The 23,882-nt window shown below is 43.8% G+C and overlaps 2 protein-coding genes across 4 annotated transcripts in view; one reads left to right on the top strand and one right to left on the bottom strand.

The window, feature by feature from the left end:
• Positions 1 to 48: 48 nt before the first annotated feature.
• Positions 49 to 7,142, bottom strand: atox1 (antioxidant 1 copper chaperone). Of its 2 annotated transcripts, none has more exons than XM_085471832.1 (4): positions 7,125 to 7,142; positions 6,366 to 6,441; positions 1,063 to 1,201; positions 49 to 729 (listed from the first exon to the last, which is right to left on the bottom strand). In XM_085471832.1, exons 1-3 carry the CDS (start codon positions 7,125 to 7,127, stop codon positions 1,077 to 1,079), a joined length of 204 nt encoding a protein of 67 aa, XP_085327958.1. In that variant the 5' UTR covers positions 7,128 to 7,142; the 3' UTR covers positions 49 to 729; positions 1,063 to 1,076. The 2 variants fall into 2 exon arrangements, with proteins under 2 accessions (XP_085327958.1, XP_085327950.1); XM_085471824.1 differs by lacking the exon at positions 7,125 to 7,142 and adding an exon at positions 6,683 to 6,840.
• Positions 7,143 to 7,914: 772 nt separating this feature from the next.
• The window catches only part of slc36a1 (solute carrier family 36 member 1), a 40,811-nt gene continuing 24,843 nt past the window's right edge, over positions 7,915 to 23,882 (top strand). The window contains exons 1-10 of one of the 2 annotated variants that reach the window (XM_085471788.1): positions 7,915 to 8,148; positions 9,779 to 9,915; positions 12,083 to 12,137; positions 12,838 to 12,928; positions 13,014 to 13,102; positions 18,268 to 18,357; positions 18,612 to 18,696; positions 20,014 to 20,241; positions 21,129 to 21,227; positions 22,784 to 22,950. In XM_085471788.1, the coding sequence (XP_085327914.1) occupies positions 9,879 to 9,915; positions 12,083 to 12,137; positions 12,838 to 12,928; positions 13,014 to 13,102; positions 18,268 to 18,357; positions 18,612 to 18,696; positions 20,014 to 20,241; positions 21,129 to 21,227; positions 22,784 to 22,950 (941 nt within the window). In that variant the 5' untranslated portion in view covers positions 7,915 to 8,148; positions 9,779 to 9,878. Of the gene's footprint in view, positions 8,149 to 9,778; positions 9,916 to 12,025; positions 12,138 to 12,837; positions 12,929 to 13,013; positions 13,103 to 18,267; positions 18,358 to 18,611; positions 18,697 to 20,013; positions 20,242 to 21,128; positions 21,228 to 22,783; positions 22,951 to 23,882 lie in introns of both variants that reach the window. The other variant, XM_085471780.1, reaches the window with a different exon arrangement.

The raw sequence follows: 23,882 nt of genomic DNA, 5'->3' as shown, positions 1-23,882 counted from the left end.
GTAGACAGTGTTTTTCTAAAAAGACTCAAGTGGAAATAAAGTCTGACGTACTGAAGACAGAAATGATTTATTTTCTCCAGCATTGAGACATTTGAGCATTATGGAGACAGCGGGCGAGGAGGAGAGCTCCTTACATTCCTAAAAACCATGAAAACAGCAGAGAATAGACTGTAGTGTCGAAGAGCAGAGGGGAGGTGCAGCAGGTGGTCCCACCCTCACCCCCACATGGTGCAGAGCTCCAAATATCCTCACACAGCAAAGCTTCAAATGGTCTTTTTATGAATAAAATCAACAAATTTAATAAAACAGGTTCAGCAAACACAGCCAACAGGTTTCATCATTTACACCCCAGGAAATGGAGTCATCATCATCATCGTCATCATTATTGTCATCATCATCGTCATCATCACATAGCTGAAACTAAATCTAAGATGCTGCTTTTTCCTTTTTTCATTTACAGCCTGAAGGTAAAGGTTTGGAGATGATTACGCTCGGCAGGTTTGTGTGAGGACGATGTTGTAACTCAGGAGGTCAGAGGAGGCACACTTCCTGTCTGCATCAAGTGTGTGCGTGTGTGTGTGTGGGGGTGTGTGTGTGTGTGTGTGTGTGTGGGGGGGGGGTGTTTGTGCGTGACAGCTGGATGGGAGGGGGTGCAGACTCACTGAGGGTCTCAGACTTTAACTTGAATTTCATCTTAAATCTTCAGTTTGCAGCAGCAAGAATTATTTCCTAAAGCAAGACAAAAAAAGACATTTGCATTAAAAAAAATATGAAAAAATAAAAGTGTAACTCTATTAATTGTGATGTGACTCTGAATGAAGTGTTGGGGGATCTGAGACAAGCAGAAGATAAACATCCTCTAAATGTGCACAAAGGTTAAAGTCAGCCGATGGAGCGCGCTCTCCTGTTAACGTTTCTGTGAGCTGCTGGAAGAAGATAGTGTCCCTGATATGTTCCTGCATGCAGTAAACTCAGCACGAAGCTGCAGATTTACAGGAACTTTATGGCCGTCATAAACATCAATCTACAGAAAACACGAGGACTATAAACGCTCCGGGTCACCTGGTGCAGGTCCTTCACTTCGTGCCGTTGTATTTGACCTCCTTTCCGGACTTTTGCAGCGCCGTCATCAGAACATCCACGTCTTTGTCAGACTCGATCCAAACCAGCTTCTTCGGCAGGTCAATTTCAAACTTCACATCTGGGAACAGGAACATAAAAACAAAATCACATGATGTCTCTGCCTCCCTAAAACAGTCAGCATTTCCACTGATGGGAGGACGTGCTGTAAAAACAGAAGTGATACTTGGATCATTGAGTCACACGAGGCTAAAAGGAAAACAGCAGCATCAGGGGACCTGTGGGCCGAACGTGAGGAACTGGATCCTCTGTAACAGACAGGACAAAACATGCTTCTGGTTTTTGCAATGGTTGCTGCACAGGCTGAGACCACCTTCACTAACTTCTGATGGGCACATGCAGTAAGGAAAACTGCTCGGGTCAGCACAAAAAGGGCTGCTTTTGGGGAAAAGAGTTAAATGTCATCACTGCACGTAGCTGAGCTGCTCCCAGTTTGGATTCAGGAGACACACAAACTCTCTACCTTTAAGATTAGGCTTCAAACTTTCATAGCATATAGTTAGGGCTGGACCAGGTGACCCTGAACGTTCCCTTCACATCTACCCCCCCCAGCATATCCCTGACTCTGCTTAGGGCTGCTCAATTAATCGAATTTTAATCACGATTACGATCTGGGCTTTCAATGATCATTAAAAATCGATTCTGGCTCCATGCTCCATGCCCTCCTGGGTTTTAATTGCACCTTAGAACACATATGCATCAACACTACAATGAGCGGGTGGAGGGAGGTTTGGAGTCTTCTCCCACCCCCATTCTCTGCGGCCTGCTGGAGCGGGAGGGCTAGTAGGAGGAGTTGGCCGTCCGACTGCGGTCTGGGGTGTGGGGCCTCCCTGCTGCTGCGGAGTCGGGGTGGTCTGCCTCTCCCCACCGCAGGGAAAAGGGTAACACCACCTGGGTCTGGGTGCAATTCCCCCCTCCAGGGGCAAGGGTACCTAGACCCGGTTTGTAGAGTACGCTTGGGGAGTGTGATTGTGTGTACAGCGTCTCTTTATGTCTGTCTCCACGTTGGTTGAGTGTGGAGTGAGTGCATATGAGAGCATGAGGGTGGGAATGGATGTTTGTGTCTGTGTGTGCCTGTATGTCTGTGTCTATATGTCAGGTTGGGTATCAGACGCCACCTCTCTGGGGACATCTCAGGCCCTCCAAGGTTTGGAGGCCCATCTCCACCCACCACCACTTCCCCTGCCGGTGGCGGACTCCCTCAGGTGTCGGTGTGTTGGTGGTTCTTTGTGTCTGGGGGTGGGCGTCCGGGTGCACACCGGCTCACTCCTTGGCGGCCGCTTGTCGGGGCCTGGGGCTCGCTCGGGCCCCTTTGGAGGTGGGGTGCCCCCGGCCTCTCGGCCTGGGGCTCGGTCACTCAGGCGCAGCTGGGGGCCGGCGGAGCTCACGGGCGCGTCACTGCAACTCCCCCTGACTTCTGCTCCGCGGCTGCTGGGCGAGCCCTCATCTGGGACTCTCCTCAGCTCTTACTGGAACAGTGGCGCGGCTGCCCCTCTGTTGGTCTTCCATGGTCTCTTGTGTTCTGGGGGCCTCTGGATGTCTGGAGTTTTGATCTCCTCCATACCCGCTTCACACCCTGGAGGACGGGGCTGTGGCCCCCCCACACTCCCTAGCAGATCATTACATGGAGAAACCTTTGGAATGCAAGCATGCTGATCCACACAGGTATGCACACATGGGTATTCACAGACGCGGACTAAAGCTTTCTTGGCTGCTGCCTCAAAGCACACTGTGCGCTGTCTATCTTGCGTGCTGCACAATATCGTTTATTATTTAGTAAATATTGATATCTATGACTAGCTAGTTTATTGTGATGGTGCTTTGTTTTCTCTATTATTATGTTGCTCTTTGTTGTTTGCTGTCTCCTCTGTTTGTTTTTTTGTTTGTTTTTTTTTTTCTCCATACAGGTGACCCAGGAGTTCTTTTTTTTTCTCTCTCTCTTCCCCCCCCTCTCACCGTCTCTTCTCCCCTTTGGTTTTCTTTCTTTCTCTCCCCCTCTTTCTCTCATTCATTCCCCCTGTCCTATTTATTTAAAAAAAAAAAAAAAAAGACAAAGGATGAACTGAAGCTCTGCCATCACGTAATGTCGCATACTGCTGTTTCTGATGTCATTTAGAAAAAAAAAAAAAAAAAAAAAAGACTGAGCCGATTATTAGCCCCTCCCTCGTGCTTTACTCTCGCGCTGCCCCGTGTGGCAAATCGAGCGCACCTCTCTGCATTTCGAACACCTATCACAACAATTAAGAGTAGGGCTGGGTATCATCACTGATTTCTAGAATCGATTCAATTCAATTCAATTCGATTTGAATCTGTGAAATGTTGACAGTCAGAAATATTATAATTCAGATCAGTACATTTACATATTTTTGTACCTATATAAAGGAAGCTGACACTCCAAGACTTTACCAAAGGTGTGAGCATCACAGCAGATGCCTTTGTGTCAAAGTAGCTGAAGATAAAACACAGAAAAACATGAAGGTTTTCCTGGCCTGGGATTTTATACAAATATTCTGCAGTACATCAAAAACGAAAGAAAACCATTAATCAACATATGAACATTACCTCTGAAGTTACAGCGGTTTTATTACAGACACGGCTAAGCGTTTTGCATTTTGCATAATTTTAAAAAGTTTAAATTTGTTCAGTATTGAACAGCAGAAATTAGGTTTTCTTTTCAGAAGTATTTAAAACGAAAAAAAAAAAAAAAAACCGTTGGCCGACAGCGCTGTAAACAACGGCAGAAAGTGGCCACTTTCATGCGTAAATCATATATAAATCATATAAGGCTTACATGATTTACTCATGAAAGTCGCCACTTTCTCATTACTTTCATATATTTTTTTAGTAAGTATACAAAACATACAAGTTTCATTATATAATTTTTTAAAGGGATCTTATATGTGTTTTCACTCTTGTATGCTTTTCATACAAGTTTCATAAAAGACAGATAAAAACTTTATAAGATTTATATATATATATATATATATCTTTTCCATATGGGGTGGTGGAAGCAAAACAGCAAAAGTAAGAGGGAATTCATGACGATGTTTATGTGAAGCGTAGTTTGGATCTTCTTTTGCTGCTGGTTCGGTCAGTATAAACTATAAAACTAACAGCTTTATGATAAGCGCAAAAAGGGCATAAACACACAGCGCGGACCCGCGGATCAGAATCAGCGAGCTGTCGGCTTTCAGCCCCAACCGTCAGCTGAGAAAGGCAACATCTCACTGATTCTGATCCGCGGGTCCGCGCTGTGTGTTTACGTCTTTGTGCAGAATCCGTGTTCCTGCTCTCATTTACTGTCTTAGCTGTTTGGTGGTTGTTGAAATTTTGTGATCTCTCACCTGAGATTCTGGCATTTCGGGCAAAATAAATTTATATTAAAAAATTGATTCAGGATTTTAATGAATCGATTTTACGTTATCCAAGCCAGAATCGATTTTAATCGATAAATCGATTATAAAAACCCACCCCTAATTAACTCATTCAACGTAAGTTGAACTGAAGCCCACCAGCAGTAAAAGTAGACCTGCAAGGAGGTGCAGGGTTTGCGCACGTAAGGGATTGCGCAGTGAGACAAAAATGTGGTGCAAGTCTTGTTGTGTTTCACTGCCAGCCGTGAATGAGTTAAGAGGACCCGAGGAAAGCTCGGAAAGCTCAGCAGAAGTTATTTGGAGAGGAGAGTGACTGCAGTTGGTTGAAAAGAGAGGTAAAAAAAAAAAAAAAACTTCAGTGCTGTGGAAACATTATGGGTTCGCGGAGTCAGACGTGGATCAAGTAGACATAGTGTGTAAACTTTGCTACGGTGTCATAGCTGCACCACAGAGCAACACTGCAAAGTTCACTAAACATAGAGGTTTACATTTTTCATTTATTTTTTATATTGCAAACATTTGCACTGTTATCAGTATTTGCACACTATTTTATATTATTTTTTAAAGTCATTATTCAATACATTGTTATTGTTAACCCTTTAAATCCCCGTAGAACTGGAACCGCGTAAGCTAGCGCAATAATTTGTTTTGCATATGAAACCAGAGGAGTTGTACTTACATCTTGTGCCATCAGCTTGTCCTCGGTCACGGTTTCCTTCCACATAAAGCTTTGCAAAAATTGCATAAAAAGCGCTTGCAAGAACAAAATCATAATATTCCAGAAACAGGCTTTGCCGATCCGATCAGCTGTTCGTAACACTTCCCACACTGAAAAAGACGTCAACACGAACTATCGCATGTCCGCCATTTCCTGACAGACACCGGAAGTGACGTCATTTTTCGCGGAAAATGTAGTTTTTTACTTGTAGGCCTTAAAAGCCTATACTGGTGTTTTTATAAGTCATGTTTGACTTTTCTGAATAGTTTCTGGGATGCTTAGAACTCGAATTGCACTGCTGGAAATAGTTTATTTTGATGCACCTGCTGTTTTCTTTGCAAATTTGCATCATAGGATTGTTTTTTGTTTTTCCTGCAGTATATAAAAATTGCTGTATCTCCAAAATAAAACTATGAAGACACTCAAAATAAATTTCCTGTTGTTGTAAACTATTTTTTGCAACTTTTTTGTATTTAACGTTTTGAGGAATAAGCCTCTTAAATTTCCCCAATATATGTAAAAAAAAACCATTTTCAATTTTTTTGTAGTTTATTGCACTTTTTTGCAATTAATGTAATTACTAATGTAATTAATGTAATTAATTACTGACTTAATGCATACATATTATTAAAATATGGGCTATAACAGTTGTATTGATGTATAGCAACTTGAAATGCTCCCACAAATGGCACTACAGCATGTAAAAATATAATATAAGCTCTGGCGGACTTGGTTCTATAGTAGGTCTTAAAGGGTTAAATAAATATCGTCAAATAATCAAGATCTCAATTTCAGTGAAAATAATCGTGATTATCATTTTTGCCATAATCGAGCAGCCCTAACTCTGCTCAATACTTTAATCTCCTCATCGCTCCTGTGACAGCAGAGCTAACACTGTGAGGCGGTGATCCTCCAAATGCTTTAACTTTCTACAAAGCTCCAGGAAAAATGTAGATAATTACCCAATCCAATAATAATTGCAGAGAGTCAGGTGAAAACCATAACCGTCTGCATGAGCCTCACATGCCAAGTGTATGATTGCTCCGTTTATACTGGAGTCTCTCCACTCCAGTATAAACTAACTGCTGCTATGAGAGGACTCTGTATAAATAAAACTGAACGATCAGCCTCACCTCCCATCTTGTTCAGGATCCTGGTAACAGCTCCTGAGCATCCCTCACACGTCATGGCCACCTCAAACTCGTGCTTCTGCCAGACACACATCAAAGTCCGGTTAAAGTGAACCCCACACCTCATTTCCTAAAACATGTACCACATTCACAACAAAGTAAGCCGAGCAGAGCAGCTGCAAGAGCCCCCGGTTATGGTTTAAAGCTACTTCAGAACAAGAACACTCCTGTACCCTGTGCACGGACATTTAGAAAGCAGCTACGGACTAACGTTAAACTTCACGCCGACAAAACTGCATAAATCTCCCCTAAAACCTTACAGTCATGTCTGAAGTGACGTGTCCTAACCCGGCGAACAGACCGATGTAGACTTTTGCCTCCACGTAACTACACGGCTCCAAATACTCCCAGGATGGGACCGCTGTTTAGCCGCAAGCTAGCTGCAGTTAGCACAACAAATACCGGATATCCGGGTTAAGAATACCAGATTTTCAAGATTTTCAAGACCGTTTTCACAATGTTTATATCTAATATACATAAAATAACCCTTTAATCAAAAATATTTTTATTTTAACATGAACGGTACACTTTTAGTTTCACTTGGCTAAATAGGTTGGTTGAGTAAGCTGAACAAGTTTAATAATAATTAAAAAAAAATTAAAAACAAACTGCATTATTGTAATCCCAAAAAGTTGATGATTAATATGCAAACTGTCGTGACCAATGACTAACAACCACTGATTGATCAGAGGCCATGAGTACCATTTACAGAGAGTTGGAGAAGTCTGCAATCATAACGTAGTAAGACTGTGAAAGCTCCTCGATTCAGAGATAGTCTTTACCTTGTCCTAGCTACCCCGGTGCACACAGCAAGCGAACCTAAATCCTTAAACGAGTTTCCAAAATAAAAGCCCAATGAATCCGAAAGCAGATTTGAGAATATGAGAACAGAGCGTTTTAGTCTACGTAATCGTATTCCTTTCGATAAGCTCACGTAAAACTCGTGATTTTATTCATTTCAGTTCAGTTTCAGTTTTATTTGTCATATGCACGTTAGCACAGGGTCAACATTGCAATGAAATGTGTTTGACGAGCAGCAGTCACTCAGCAGCACGGTACAGTAGAAGAAAATATAATAAAATAAAATAATAAAATAATAAATAGACTTTTTAAATATGAATATCAACAATAAAGTGGAGTGACCAGTGCAGATTAAACAGAGTACTTGTGAAGCTGCAGGGTAGCTTCTGAGTGCGTCCCGTGGACTGTGTTGTGTGTGTTTAAGTGTTGTGGTTGAGGTGTCGTATGGCTTGGTGGTCAAACTGTTTTTAAGTCTTGTAGTCCGAGCAGACAGACTCCTGTAACGTCTGCCAGATGGTAACAAGGAGAACAGCTGATGTGCTGGGTGGCTTATTTATTTATTTTATTGTGTAGAAGTGAACATACAGGACTGCGCAAATGGTAACAGAAAACTGAGAAAAAAGATTAAACCAATAAATAATAAAATAAAATAAAATAAAATGGTTTACCAACCGCCACGACATTATAATCCGTATCTATGGCAACGGGATCACGTCGAATGCCACGACCGTCCCTCTCGACAATGTCATGTGACCACACCGCTGGCTGTCTGTTGGAGAGTCGAGCCCGACAGAGCACAGTCCCGCTTTGCCTTCAATCTGTGCTGCTTCGCCACCATGAGCACGATACGAAAATAAAGCGGCCTGCGGCGGACTGAGAGCTGATAACGAGGCCAGGAGGACCGAGTCCGCGCGGTGTCTGCGAGGTAAGGCTGGCCGCTGCTGCCGCGGCTCGTTGTTTACTCCGAAAATGGCACCGCAGCACACAGCTAACTATGGCTAACAGCTAACCCTCCGTCCACAGCCGGTTTTGCGGGACCGTGGGCTCGTTTATTGTGTTTATGGCGGGAATGCCCGCCGGGTCTGTGTCCGTTGACAGTTTAAAATGATGCGATTATCGCGCTGACTGCCGTTAAAGCACCGGGGGGCTCGGGCTGGGGCTGTCACGGTTTACCTGCACAGTAAAACACACAGCAGCTCATATCTGTTTTAACGCGAGGCCCAGAGGACGAAAACAGAAGAAAAAGAAAATACCAGAAAGTAAATAAACATGACAAATACGCCAACTCGGCTGGCGCGGTTTCTGAAGAGCAGCTGGGGTCAACATCTGCACAGGTGCACTTTAAACCTCCTCTTGTTTGTAGGTAAATATATAAAGGCTTCTTCTCTGCAGATGAGATAAACACGTGAGATAACGAGCTCATTTTCATGTTGCTCAGCCATCAATGTACACAGTGTTCCACAGCAGCAGGCTCCGTGTCACATTTACCTGACAAACACACGCTGATGATGATCATTGGCCATTAGATTAAACCAGAGTGTAAGAGAGAGAGCATCGGGACACACCTAAGCATCAGGACGAGCTCGATCAGTAACGTCTAATCGTAGTTTCTGAGAATGGCTGAATGAATCTTTATAACTCAGCAGTGTTTCCTGCTCAGGTAAATCACTTCCTGCTCACCTGGGCGACATTTTAATTTATATACTTTCCAACTTGATTATTGGTGTGAAATAAAAACACGCTCATTTGTCAGCTCAGCCGGCCGAGGAGGCTTTGAATCAGCTGTATGCACAGTGTTACAAATATCACCCAACAACAGCTGAATGTCACGCTGACTGCTTTTAGGCCAGAGAGTTCAGTTATGAAGGTACTTGAAGATGAGCACCTTCGAAATGGGATATTTAATAACTGATTGCTTTGTTCTGCGGGTGAAGCCTGGAATATAAAGCAGCTGTGTGGGAGCACAAAGGCGAGAAGCAATGCTGCAGGACTGAACCTTTCTGTTACATAGTGAAATAAAAGCCCACATTGAGCTGCTGATGCTGTTTTAAGTGCAGAAACTATGCGCTGTGCTGTTCAGGCCTCTCGTGTCATGACTCGCTGTAAAAAAAAAAAAAAAAAAAAAAACTAACAAAAAAATGCTGAGTCGCTCCTGATGACGACACTTTGGCCACGCTTGGTGAACCGCTGCTGGGAAACACGCTCCTCTGAAGAGGAAGTGCCAGGAGAAGTCAAGCCTCAGAATTGTCCCCTAAAAACCTCTTTCGGCTTTTCTTCCGAAAGCCATCAGACACAAACAACGAAGCGTGTGTTTGAAACCTTGTGCGAGTACGAAGGAGGTCATGAAGTCTGTTTAATGTAAGCATGATTAACCTCACAGCAGCTGTGTTATTGGTCATATAATGTCATTAAGAAGGCTCCAGCAGCGCAAACACGGTGCAGAGGTCCAGTTCAGGGACTCGTGCAGCAGCCTGTGAGCATGCTCAGTTTCTGACTCTGTTTTTGTTTTGCTGCTGCCAGATCTCATTCTCTTCTTATCTCTTATCTGTTTGCAGTGGACAGGCGTCCACGCTGGACTCCCTGATCTCACTGCATTAGGATCCGTGAGGCTGGGAGAGACGACGCCCGGCTGTCTGCCAAACCTTCCCACCTAGCATGATGGCGTCCAGCGACGTAGACGGCCGAGGCGAAGGTAGTAAAGTCAGGACGATGGTTAAAAATGATACGGCGCACGAACGTGAGCCGGGGCCACAGTCACACAGGGATTATGTGTAATCCCAGCTGGCAGGTAGACGGTGAATCATCAAAGCAGCTTTCACTTCATCTACAGAATCCGTCTGTTGGCCGGCTCGCGTCTGGTTTGGTGGGAGGTCATGGCCAGACACGACGTGCTCGTTATGAGCGGTCACGACATAGATCTGTGAGCGAGCATGTTCAGTTTGTAGATGTGGAGTACAAGATTGTTGGCTGAAGTTTGATGTTGCTTATGTCGTGGTTTCATTGTTACACTCGTTCATGTTATTTAGCATGTAGGGAGGGAGCACGGGAAGGCACGAGTGTAACTGTGCCTCTGGTACAAAGATTAAAGCAACACAGCGGAAACGAGTCCATCAGAGAGGCAGCTCAGAGTCAGAGAGGGTGAGATGGTCTGAGCATGTGCAGAGGAGTGAGGGTGGAGGATGAAGATGGAGTTGCCAAGCAGGAGGAGAACAAGAAGACATGCAGAGGGGTGGTGTGACAGAGGAGGAAGGAAGGATAGGAGGAGATGGAGGCAGATGATGCGCTGCGACGACATGTACAATGTTTACCTCCAAAAATCAAACTTGCCTCCTTTAAAAAGCTGAAAGGTCAGCTGAGGTCGGAGAGGGTCACTTTATCATCATCAGTAAAGGAACGCGTCAGAGTCTGATTCAGTCTCTGCATTGCTGAGTAGTTCTTCATGTTCTTCAATGTTAATTTTGATTGGTCATCAGTTATTAGTTAATTCAAAGAATCAAGCTTTTTTTCTTCCCATCAGTATTTTCAGATTAAAGGTTGTGTTTAAGGCTGAAGAAAGTGGGTTGCTCTACAGTTTGTTTTAATCCTTGAGTGTGATGGCAGTGACCGCCTGTCTGTTTGGTGTCTGTTGATCGCTGATGTGCTGCCGTCAGTCGTTCTGAGCTCTTAGACAAGTCAGAGATGGTTCCTCAGTGTAGCAGCACAAAGTGGGTTTTACTTTCTAAAGACTTTAAACACATGCAGCTGCTGCAGCGTGTGTGCGTTTGTGTTCCTGTCTAGCTATCTTTGTGAGGACCGAAATCTTCATTCTGCTATAATTGTGAGAACCAACAGTCACTTGTGAGGACACACTCACCGGTCCTCACAAGTTTGAAGGCCTGTTTGAGGCTCAAAATGTGGTTTTAGTGTCAGGGTTACAATTAGGTTAGGCATTCATTTTTGATGGTTAGGGTAAGGGGCTAGGGAAAGCATTATGTTAATGAAGGTCCTCACTAAGATAGCTGAACGGGCTTGTGTGTGTGTTGTGTGAGTAATAGAGTTTTATGTGTGTGCGCTTAGCATTAATAAGCATGTATGTGTGGACTGCAGATACAGTGGGGGTGGGGTGATATAATGTCCACTTTCATTTATAATTGAAAACCTCCCTTTGAGGCTATTTTTAGTTTACCTGCTAGTCTGAGATCAAATAAAGAGCAAAGATAAGAAGTGTTTGGTGACAGGTTCATGAGTGCAAGGCTCGGGTTCCTCTGAACGTAGTTACGATGCTCTCAGATCTTTAAAGACGCTTTTATAACTGTTAGTTTTATAGCGCTGTGTCTCAGCTCAGTTCACAGCTTCCTGCTGTTCTGCTCTCACGTGGAAGTACTTCCAGTTTTTATCATGAAGGGATAATAAGAGTCATGAACAAGTACTAAAGCGCCACATTATTAAACACAGCACTGAGCCTAATGTGTGCCTTCAGGACTTCCTGCTTATTGCAGTCAGGTGATCTTCAGTTATCACCGTGTTTATAGTCATGTGCAGCGAGCCTCATGCACGGCCAGATCTGAAGGGTTTCTTCTCCAACTTCAAGTCTTTCAGGTCCTGTAGTTTGTCACTGAGAGTGTAGGTGTCAGGTCACATGACGAGGTGGATGACACCTGTGTGTGTATATAACCGGAGTCACATCACTGTGAAAGGTGACGGTGCAGGAAAGCTTGCTTACACACTGCTGACTGACATAAGACAGGGCGGTAAACACATCAGAGGGTCACGTGATGTCAAACACATGGTTTTCGTCTTTGTCTCTTTGCCTCTCGTCTCAGCTTTGTTGTCCGACCAAAATCCGTCTGAGCTGGACGCTCTGTGTCCGTCTCCTCCAGGACCGTCCAGACCCCAACGCAACTACGAGAGGATAGGAGGACAGGCGGGGACCTCGTGAGTAAAATGCCTTCGGACTGTCCAATTGTTACGATCCAATGTTGTCAGTGTTTTGTGTTAGGCGTGACTGTTATGTGTTTCCTGTGGTACTTTGAAGGTCTGTCTTATCTCAGTGTGTTCAGTTTACGCTTCCTTGTCTCGTCAGTTCTGATTTGCCCCAGCTGTGTTTCCCTCCTGTTGTCCATTCCCTGATTGCTCCCTCTATGTATTTAAGCCCTGTGTTTCAGTTTGTCATGGGTTGTGATCACTGTGGTGTTGGTATCTTAGTTTTGTATATAGCTGTAAATAGATTTGTAAAGTAGCAATTGAGTATTTTTTTTTTCCACCTTGTATATATTGTTCACTGCAGCAGCCTAGTAGGCGTGAGACGCCATTTTTGTTGATTAAGTTTTCTCCTGTTTTTCATGTAGCGAGTTAGGTAAGTGAATTGTCTTTTGTTTGGTTTTTCATTTTGTGTAGGAAAGCGTAGGGACCATTAGGGAGTTTTGTTTGTTATTTTTGGCACTGCTCACTGCTGAAGCAAATAAATGGCTGCTTAGCATTTTAAAAGATACTATTGTTTGGGTTCTTGTTTTGGGTGGAGTGTGGTGGGCAAATTTTTGTTGCGTTCAGGACACACCTAGACTTAGAACGTAACACCAATGCAGGACGTGCAGATCTGGCTGGTCTGATTCTAACTTCATTTTTCATGCTGCAGTTTTTTCCAGACTCTGATCCACCTGCTCAAAGGGAATATTGGTACAGGCCTGCTGGGTCTGCCTCTGGCTGTCAAGAATGCAGGGCTGGTGGTAAGCATACCTGCAAAGGTCACATGACACAGAATTAGTCTGAGCCTTTAAACGCCACACAAACTCGGTCTGTGTTTGTGTGCAGCTCGGACCCATCAGTCTTCTGGTCATGGGCATCATCGCGGTTCACTGCATGAAGCTGCTGGTGATGTGTTCCCACCACCTCAGTGCAAAGTGAGTATCTCGATTCTCGCTCTTCAGCCCTCAAAAACACAATCATCTGGTTTGATTTCCTCACATCCCGTCGTCCTCCGTAATCCACACAGCCTCAGCCCACACACATTCAGATAAAAGCTCACTCCTGTTCTTCATCTAACGCAAACACTCGATACAGGGATCGGATGGGAACACATAATACACAGAATAAAAGCTTCTTTTTTTTTTTTTTTTAAATGTTTCTCAAAGTAATAATAATAATAATAATAATAATAATAATAATAATGGATTGGATTTATATAGCGCTTTTTAAGGCACCCAAAGCGCTTTACAATACCACTATTCATTCACTCTCACATTCACACACTGGTGGAGGCAGCTACAGTTGTAGCCACAGCTGCCCTGGGGCAGACTGACAGAAGCGAGGCTGCCATATCGCGCCATCGGCCCCTCTGGCCAACACCAGTAGGCAAGTAGGGTAAAGTGTCTTGCCCAAGGACACAACGACCAGGACAGAGAGCCCAGGGATCGAACCGGTGACTAGGGCTGGGCCATATTATACCGTTCACGGTAATACCGGTATAATGTTAGGCAACGATAGGAAAATGAAATATCGCGATAGAATGGGAGTAAAACGCGCAGTGCCTTTGTTTTCATACGCACATGGCCGATTGTTGAGTGAAACAGAAGGGCTTTGGAGTTGACGTCACGCCGCAATGCATTGTGGGAGCGCAGCTCCATTTTCGGGGTCTACGAATCAAAACACACTGTGTTGGAACGACGACAAGAAACATGCTTAAAAGCAGCTCAAAAGCAAACGGACGGTATAGAGACCGATTGCGTCCAGAGGCGAAGCAGCGGTACTTGAAAAAAAATAGAGTGCATCGCAAATCTGGACCCATTTGAAATACGGCAGTGGAGTAAAGACCCAGACGACTTACCGCCACTGTCCTACCCCGATATCTTCACGTATCTTGTTTGTGGAGTAAGCGCTTACACAGCGAACCAGTTTCGTAATTACAAGTCACTGGAGGCGCACATCCAATTTACAAATGGCTGGGTGCAAGATTTGGCTATTTTCAAGCCGCCAAACTCTGAGTACGTCGTCAAAGTAAGTCAGCTGGAGTGCACCGAGTGAAATAGCCATTTTTCACCCCCCACCATAATTAATGTTACACATTTATCATTTAACTGCTAAAATATCGTTATCATATTATATGCCCATAATTGTAAAGTACATGCAAGTTAACACATTGATAATCGGGTAAATTATTAACGCCAATTTGTGTCCTTCCTGTCTCATTTCATTTATTGTCTTTACATCAACCAATCAAGTCACTCCATTCTATGTTTGATCGCAATTTCTATAACTTCTGAGACCACCAACGATGATATTATTCAGCTATAAAGTGTGATGTGAGCATATTTAGAACTTACCGGAATGAAAATGTCTTGAGCACACCAACTGATATCTGGAGACGTAACAGAACTTGATATCAGCTCGTCTCACGGCTGCTATCCAGGCTAGACGCCTTCGTTTGGTAATATCCGATACATGAGCTCCTTCATGTTGCTTCCAGGTTGGGAAAGCATAAAAAGACAATCCAAACTTATTCCCGTGCCGGTCGTAAGATCGAACATTGCAGCCGACCGCACAGCAAGTACGAACCATGGCTATGCTTTCGCTTCTTACTTAGACCCCCAAAATGGCGGATCGGGCCAAAATCCTTTCCACGCCCACCCCCGTGACATCACGCTCCAAAGCCCTGATGAACCAGAATTGGTTTGTAAAAATGGTGCAACTTCCGTGATGTGGAACTGGTTTGGTGTTTGTCCATCAGATACACAACAAAGCACATTTTTTTGCAGAACATGCAAGCGGCCGTTGTTATTGTCGTATTTGTCGGACTAAGATGCTCTTAAATCTGGGAGTAATCTGGGTCCTAAACTCCGTATATTCAGGTCAAACAACACTGCAGCATCACTTAGAGTTAAAAACTGTCTAAATTCTTTCATCTTTAATAAAACGATCAGCATTGCAGCTTTACCAGGTGTAACTATAAAGTTTAACTTCCAGGCATCCATGAAAACAAAAGTTATTACATTTAACGGAGTTAGAAGTTAGCAGGAAGCTAGCGGAAGTTAGCTCGCTAGTTACCTAAGCATGATATTGCATGTTCTGACTGAGAGATTTCTGAAAAAAATCAAACGTACAGCTCTGCTATCACTTCCAACATAAACGAAGACAGGAAACTAAACAGCAGTGACGTTTGTAGGGTTACTGAAGTTGGGCTAGCTGCTATATAATGATGTGCTACGTGATCGCTAGCGACACAGCTATGTTAGCATAACATAAACAGTGAAGCTGGAGGACGAACACTAACACTTTTCCACTTATAAAAGTTAACGTTAAGGTTCCTGATGGTTAGAGACAAATGCAATCGCATGGCAGGATGCTGTAAACGGACCAAACTTCAGTCAGGAGAACAACTGAGATAATCCATCCACAATACGAGGTTAGTCATTAATATACTGCAACAACATGGGAATAGAGCAGCTGCCAGAGAATTCAACATTAATGAATCAATGGTACAGAAGTGGAGGAAGCAAGAAGAATGAGTTTAATAAAGTTTGATTTATCTGACTGCTTTGTTTCGCTTAATGTGCCTTATAATCCTGTGCACCTTATGGTCCGAAAAATACATACTGCACACTGCAGTTTAATGTTGCAAAGCACCTCTTTTTAACTTCAGTGGATATTATACATGGTTATGCTCAGGATATGTCAGCCCATTTCTACTGGAAATGCCTTTTGGTTAAACTTTCAGCAAGGAATTTGCATTTGCACTGTTACATTTTTATAAAGCTTTAATGTACATAAAAACCAGCTTCTTGTTTAAGTGAAAATAAATGGAAGGTTGTCTTTTTGCGCTAGTAATGTAGTGGAGTTGTATTTTGTCTCGCATCAATTATATCGTCGGTTATATCGTTATCGCAAATTTTCAAATATATATCGTGATAAATATTTTTGGCCATATCGCCCTGCTCTACCGGTGACAGATGCGATTCCCAACCCCCTGAGCCACGGTCGCAAGTAGCTGGAGGCTCAGCAGGAAGACTGTAAGGTCCCGGTGTTTGGACGTGGCTGAGAGGATAAGTGCGTCACTTCGGTATAACTTTACGTTGGAGCAGAGCGGCTCTTTGCTCTTTGTTCAAATGAGATGTAAAATGTCAGGAAAATGCTGTTTTTCTTTCACTGCACACACGCCTGGAAGCAGCAGACTGTAAAATAACTACCAGCCCGATTGACGCACTCACCTGATGTTTGCAGCAGCTAATGTGTGACCGGCAGTGTGTCAAGACTTAAGAGATGAATCCTAATTGATTCTGAACAGATTTTAATGATCACTAAATCACTGATTTCTACTTTCCACAATAATGCAGTAAAACACACATTTCAGCTTTTATTTTGAAAGGTTTTTTTTGGAGATACCTCATTTATAGATGAGGTAGCATGAGGCACAAGAGCAAATTAAACTGGGTTTGTGGGCCGGTGTCATGTGACGCTTGTATCATGAGAACAAAATGGTCTGAGTCTGTGGCTCTGCTGAGAAATCAGCTGTATGTTGATGCACAGATCCAGTGAATCCAGTGCTGATGATGAATCCTGTCTGTTTTACGATGTCTCTGAGCTGCACGTTTTATTTTATTATTTTTAACTAACTGTAGAGGTCAGGCTGGGTTTCTGTAAGCTGTGCTCGAGTCCTCGTTGCTTTGAGTCTTTCTGTTTGAACTGAGTCCTTCATGCCTTTGCAGCAGCTCATTTTAATCTCCTTTGCACTAAAACCACACTCGTCCTTGCATGTTTGCTCTGCAGCGGCTTCGTTGTGTTTGCTGTTGTTCCTGCTTGAGGCTCATCAGCTGTCACAGACATTACCAAACACTGTCACCGTGACCTGTGATCAGCCCCACCTCTCCGTGGCGATCGCCACATCGGTTCAGTTTTAGTGGGATTACATAAGTGAAGCCATGTGGCCGAAAACCCAGAGTACCGGGGCTTATCTGTTTTACAGCTGGTGACACGTGGCAGCTCAGCAGATTAGTGCAGTCACTATTAGACTTTAATTAGTGTACTACCTGTGACTGTGAACCTGCCCATCCACCCCTCGCCCGCCCTTTGCCCAGTTCACACGGCGATCCATTAGCTGGGATTAAAAGGATCAAGGAGATCGCGAGTGTGAACGGACACCTCTGCACCGTCACGCATCAGCTGAGGAGACACAGAAGTGGTTGCGGCCCTTCCTGTTTTTAGAGGTTTAATTTTTGCCGAGTCAGTCGTCACTTCTCTGATTCTGTCATAGATATGGAAGAACCGCAGTTACCCAATAAGGGTTAAAACTAAACTTCATTTTCTTATTTCTTTGTCAACTCGTTGGGCATGTGCACCTGTGTTCAAGCCTTACTAAGGATTTTATTGTTTTTAACTCTTCATATATAACGTTTATCTGTTTTTACTTCAGAGGGTTTCTGCAGGCTTTATCATTTTTTAGCTCATTTCGTGTGCTTCTGGGCTCCTGAAATGTCCCAAAGTCAGGGTATCTGTGAGCTGCTCTGTTACTACAGTAACCTCGCAGAAGCCATGTTATGGGTCAAATGATGTCATTAAAATGCTCCAAAAGCCTCCAACAGCACAAACACGTCCAGAAGTCCAGTTCTGGTGACACTAGCAGACAGCTAGCAGCTACAGCTGCCTGTGTCACCATCCACCTGTCAGTCAGAGAGGCCACGCTCCTGATCGTGCAAGCTTTAAGCCTCAATGCGATTTAAGCAGCTGAGTTATAAATCATCTATAGAGACTAAACCAGTGTCTGTGTCGGTCTGTAAACATGTGGGAGCTGGCTCACTGCTGCCTCTGCTGGACACCAGATGAACTGCTTTGTTCACACAAGCTTTGGAGCTTAAGCTTGTGTTCAGGCGGTGTTTACTGCAGTGAACTTATAAACTGTATATTAAAGATGGACATGGCTTGTCCAGGCTTGAAGCCAGTACTTTAAACCTGGATACCTTTATGTCCAGCAGAGGGCGACTTTTCTGTGCTGGTTATTTTCAGTTTGGTTATTTGGCTTCATGTCAGCTGAAACTGACTGACGACACCCCCCCCCCCCCCCCCCCCCCCCCCGCAGGATGAACCGACCATCTCTGACCTACGGCGAGGCTGTGCAGTACGGGATGGAAAACGTGCCGTGGCTGAGGCGACATTCACAGTGGGGAAAGTAAGAAACACGCTCACCTGTTCTGCTCGGTGTTTCTTTAGACACGTCAAGAAAACAAATTAATTTTAATATGTAAAACATGTAAAGATGTCAGATTTAGTCCCACAGGCATAAGAAAAAAACAAATAACAAAAAACGTAAATTTTTTAAAGGAAAGGAAATTCTTTCAGACCTGTGAACCTCAAAGAATTAAAGATGTGATCAGAGAGACGTCGTCCTGTTCTGTGTTTTAACTGTTTCATCGTCTCGCCCAGGCGGACCGTCAACCTGTTCCTCATCATCACACAGCTGGGCTTCTGCTGTGTCTACTTCGTCTTCCTCAGTGACAACGTCAAGCAGGTCAACACACTCACATAATCAGATGCACTCACAGACTCACCGACAGACACACCGACATTCACAAACTCACAGATGCACTCACAGACACAGTTTAATTGTCCCTGTCAGCGTTACAGAGTGAGGTGTTTTTGTACCATGTGATTTTCACCTGTGGTGTTTATTGGGCTGATAACCACAGAGCTGCAGCCAGTGTGACCTCAGTGACCTCACAGATGTTTTCGTTTTGTTTAACTGATCTGAACTTCATAAATCAGTACGGATCATTTCTTCATAAAAAAAAAACAAGACTGACTCTGAAAGTTATAAAAACTAAAAGTGAAACTTTAAAAGTATCCTAGAAGCTAAACTAAAGTGAAAATGAAAGATTTAAAGATACATTCAAATAAAAAAATGGAAAGCTGTAATAACTCCAGATCAAACCCCTGCATGCAGGTCAGCCACCCAGAAGGCTGTGCCATGTTACAACAAATTTTTGCAAAGTTTTGCACTCATGGAAAACCTGAAAATGTTCTCCAGAAGTAATCTGTCCTATCAGGCCAAGCGTGAGGAGGCACGCTGAGCTTCAGCCACCTGCCTCAGTTTAAAGAAAGTGCAGACAGACTGACTGTAGAGTAAACACATGATCTAATAATTTTATGGATGTTTGCATGAGTAAATATTTAATTATGTTCGGTTCATACTCCTGTGGTTTTGTCTTTACTGAGAGAATAGAATACCATGAAACACACTGATATGGAGGAAAATCAGACGATCACTTATTTCAGCAGGGAGTGTGTGAGGTGATGGAAATGATGGCGATCAAGACAGGCTCAGTTTGTGTAGTTCAGTTTTTAGCCACTAGGGGGTGCCGCCTGCCTGCATGTATTTTGTGTCCGCTCATTTTTGCTGAAGCAGCAGTCAAACATCTGGTGGGCGGTGATTTTACTCAGAGATTCAGACTGACTCGGCTCAGTAAATACAGAGCCGTGTGTTGAAGAGCTGAGCAGAAACATGACACAAACACAAACACAGATCTGAAATATCCACAGTTTTCAACCTTCGGAGAACACAACACATTCCATTTCCAGGTGGACAAGCCCCATGCTCTTACTTTGAAAGACACATGATATTTGCTCTGTTATTTATTTCCACAGAGAGAATTTCGTATGATTTTTATGTCTCAGAAAACCTGCACACACTGCCCGAGCTCTAGCTCTGATTGGTTTGAGCCTGCAGACGATCTCTATCCAGTCCTGGGTTGTAATCACTCCTTTGGTGTTTAAGACCTTTTCAGCAGAATGAGCATCATCCTCTCTTTATCTGACCTGCCTTCACCAGGTGGTAGAAGCTGCCAACGCCACCACCATCAGCTGCCAGACGAACTACACCAACCAGACCCAGGTCCTGGTCCCGAGCTTTGACTCCCGCCTATACATGCTCTGCTTCCTGCCTGCCATCATCCTGCTGGTCTTTATCCGCAACCTGAAGTGCCTGGCCCCGTTCTCTCTGGGGGCCAATGTGGCCATGACGGCTAGTTTGTTCCTGATCTACTACTACTCACTCACGGTGAGCCGCAGGTTTCTCTCTGATTCGATTGCCTTCAGTCAAGGTTGTAGCCTCGTTTTTCACCCTCTGTGGTCTCATTAAGTTGTGACATTGAGCAGAAGCTTGTTTGTTACCTGGATAAGTAAGAGCTCCCTGCAGCAGCGCGTGGTGGAGAAGGTTGTGCGTGCAGCCTGTGAGATGACTGTGGCTGATGGATCATCTGAGCAGCACATTTGGGGATAAGCAGAGCATAAAGGCCACTAGCAGCTTTGAAAACAATCTGGATCTTCTGCTGCTCGGTGGGACTTTTTCCTCTCGGCATGAGCTCTGATTTGAACACCAGGATGATGATGATGATGATAATAATAATAATGTACTTTTTTTAATCACTTCAGATAGTTTTCAGGGTTCGGGCTCATCCTGCTGACCTTTTTTAATGAAATGCATCATCCAGTCAAAGTTTGCAGACAGAAGGTTAACTCGGTGCTCCTCTGCAGATACCTGCACACAGACACATGCTTTATAATAAATCATGCACAGGTAGTACATTTAGTGCTTAGGTGACCCTCCATCTCGCAGTAGAGAAAGAATCATTCATGTCCCAGACCAGAGTTTGAATTTTCAAAATAAGAGCCAAAAGATAATGGCATGTGTCTGACACAGCTGGCCGAGCTGCTTGCGTGGAGCTCTTTGAGCGGATGCTCTCTTATTTGTATTGTTGTGAAGAACAGGGCTGTCGTGCAGATAACATTTAACACCTCACTCCATCTGTAATTTTTAAGTCTGCAGCAGTTCATTTTCATTGTGCAGCTTTTTCTCGGCTAATCATGTTAAGAGTAGCGAGGATGCGATTAGTTGAAGAACAGCTCTAACTGGCTGTGGATCTATTTTGTTTTGTTTCTCTACAGAACATCTCAAACCCCACTGACCTCCCAAAAGTTGGCAGAGCTAAAGACTACCCTCTCTTCTTCGGAACGGCCATCTTTGCCTTCGAAGGCATTGGAGTGGTGAGTGAGTGGCTGATGGTAACACATGCACGCATGTGCTGCCGAAAACTTTATGACTGTATCAATGTGAAACACCTGTGTGCCTCGATTACGTGGATTATAAACGGCACTGTTATCTCCCCCTGCATTACCGTTGGATTTCTTTATGCAAATGAGGCATCATGCATCACGCTGCTGTGGGGGTGGGCTGGAGATAGGAGAGCAGCAGGGGTCCAGAAAGAGGGGGATTACACCAGCACGTCCCACTGACCATTTTTAATAACACAGTGTGGAATGTAAAGTCTGTGAATGATTTTACTGTCAAAATCCCCGTGTTCACCTAAACAATTCAAAGCAATATTTCAAGATGATCGAACACAGTTCACTGCAGTTCCAAGTTTTTAAAACGATACATTAAAAGATAAAAGATAAAAGCTCAGATGTGATAAGACTGTTGACTGTGCAATTAATGCAGGTATACAAACTTTGACATCACTATAAATATTTTCAGATTTACAGGCCCATATAGCACAAAGAGACGGTGCTTTTTAATCATTTTTTAAAATCGTGTCTTCATCAGTGCAGCAGATATCACGTGTCACAGATCTGGAATCTGTGCAGCTGCGAGTGTCAGTGTGAGTCACCTGTCAGAGTAATAAAGTGCATTCTGGGTAAACTTTGAGGGCTCGTGTCAACATATGAAAGGTCTCCTGTTAGCTACATAGGCCAGGCTCACCTTCATGCTGTGACTCCTTCACAGTCATTTTCTAATACTGTCATATTTGAATTAAAAAGTGCCATATTTGGATGAGCAGGCGACCATATGCCGCATGACTGAGAGCGGCCGGCTCGGGTTCGAGTCCAACCCGCGGCCCTTTGCCGCATGTTTCCCTCCGCTTTCCGGTCAGTCTTCTCTGTATCTGTCGAAGACAGAAAAAGGCCAAAAAAAAAAAAATTATATATATATATATATATATATATATATATATATATATATATATATATATATATATATATATAATTTTTTTTTTTTTTTTAAAGTGCCAGATTTGCACCCACTCTTGTGTACGCTCAGAGCTGGAAGGTATTCACAGTATGAAGCACAACGTGAGTCAAAATCAGTCGTCCGATTTCAGAGCGTTTAAAGTCCACCGCCGCTCACCGGTGACCATTGAAGCACACACGGTGTGTAACCCAGTGTTAATGTCACAATTACTCATTACAGATACATTATTGATATGTTATTATTTCACTTTATTGATGTTTATTTAAGAACATTTGCCTCATTTTGACATTTTTCAAAGCATCGTATGACTCTCGCTAACATCTGCCCTGCAGACACGTGTGTTTCAGAGTTGGCCTTTTTCCTGTCCATGCAGAGAAGCTTGTCTTTATAATGATGAAGCCTGGCTGATAAGCTACATTTTCCAAAAGCTCCATTTAATTCAGTTAAATCTGGTTTATAAAAAAGCAAAGCTTCCTGGCGAAGGCGAGCTTTCAGGGCATCAGTGTGAGCAGACACCACTGAGCCTTCACGTGTCACTGAAATGTCCCGCTAACAGCGTTTCTCTCTGCAGGTTCTGCCCCTGGAGAACAAGATGCAGAGGCCACAGAGGTTCACCCAGGTTCTCTATTTGGGCATGGGCATCGTCACCTTCCTCTACATCAGCCTGGGAACCATAGGATACATGTGCTTTGGAGAGCACATCGGCGGCAGCATCACACTGAACCTACCTAACTGCTGGTGAGATACCGCCACAACGCTCAGGATTAGAAATCGAGTCGAGTCGGCATGTTTAAAAACATTTGTGCTGGTTAATGTCCTACAGCACTCAGAGAATCACATAAGACACCACAGGATGGGTGGAGTCAGCTGTGCACTCAGATGACTCCACCCAAGCACATCTCCTCCTGTTGTGTCACCAGTGTTGGGAAGGTTACTTTTAAAATGTATTCCATTACAGAATACAGAATACATGCCCCAAAATGTATTCTGTAACGTATTCCGTTACGTTACTCAATGACAGTAACGTATTCTGAATACTTTGGATTACTTAATATATTATCATGCTTTTTACAACAACGTGAATGTACTATTGCTGTGTGATTTATTACTATTACTGAAGGTCCGCGACTCCGAACTGTAGTAAAGGGACCTCTGACTAATACGGCGGGGTCCGTGTCAGCTCGTAGCCGAAAAATAGCTTTACTTTGTTGTGTGGGTCACCTTTTCTTGCGAGACACAGAGAGAGGTGTCGAAAGGCTGCTCCAACGGAACTTATTGTTTTCGGAGGAAAACATGAACACGGTGTACAGTCGAGTCTTAATAGCTTACTTACAACTGGGCTCGTCAGGCTCTCTTCTTGGCTGAAGTGGTTATTATTATATTTACATGCTTCCAGCTCCCGTTTTTCCTCGATGACAACTTGTACCTTTCCACTCCCCTTTTTCTCCCTCCTCGCGCTCACAGACACTGCCCATGATGCTACATTCTTTAGAGCTATGCTTGTAGCATTCTGCCTATTAGCTTAGCACAACAACAACAACAAAAAGGCGCTCTCTCACCCAGGAAACACACAGTCGCAGAGAGAGAGAGAGCGTCGCCCTGTAACCATGGCAACCGTAACGCTGCCGCCTGGAACAACAGCACGTAGCTGTCAAACAAAACCCAAACAG

This window comes from Copadichromis virginalis, linkage group LG2 (assembly GCF_057382275.1).
Source record: "Copadichromis virginalis isolate Kocher_CV1m ecotype Utaka linkage group LG2, C_Virginalis_male_GT1.1, whole genome shotgun sequence".
NCBI lineage: Eukaryota > Metazoa > Chordata > Actinopteri > Cichliformes > Cichlidae > Copadichromis > Copadichromis virginalis.
This window is presented reverse-complemented; position numbering and strand designations above follow the sequence as displayed.

What these genes read in the sequence shown, in the direction of transcription:
- atox1 (XM_085471824.1), bottom strand. An exon ending in GATCCTGAACAAGATGGGAG is followed by an intron (nt 1,202 to 6,365) that starts GTGAGGCTGATC and finishes TCCTGTTCCCAG; the next exon opens with ATGTGAAGTTTGAAATTGAC.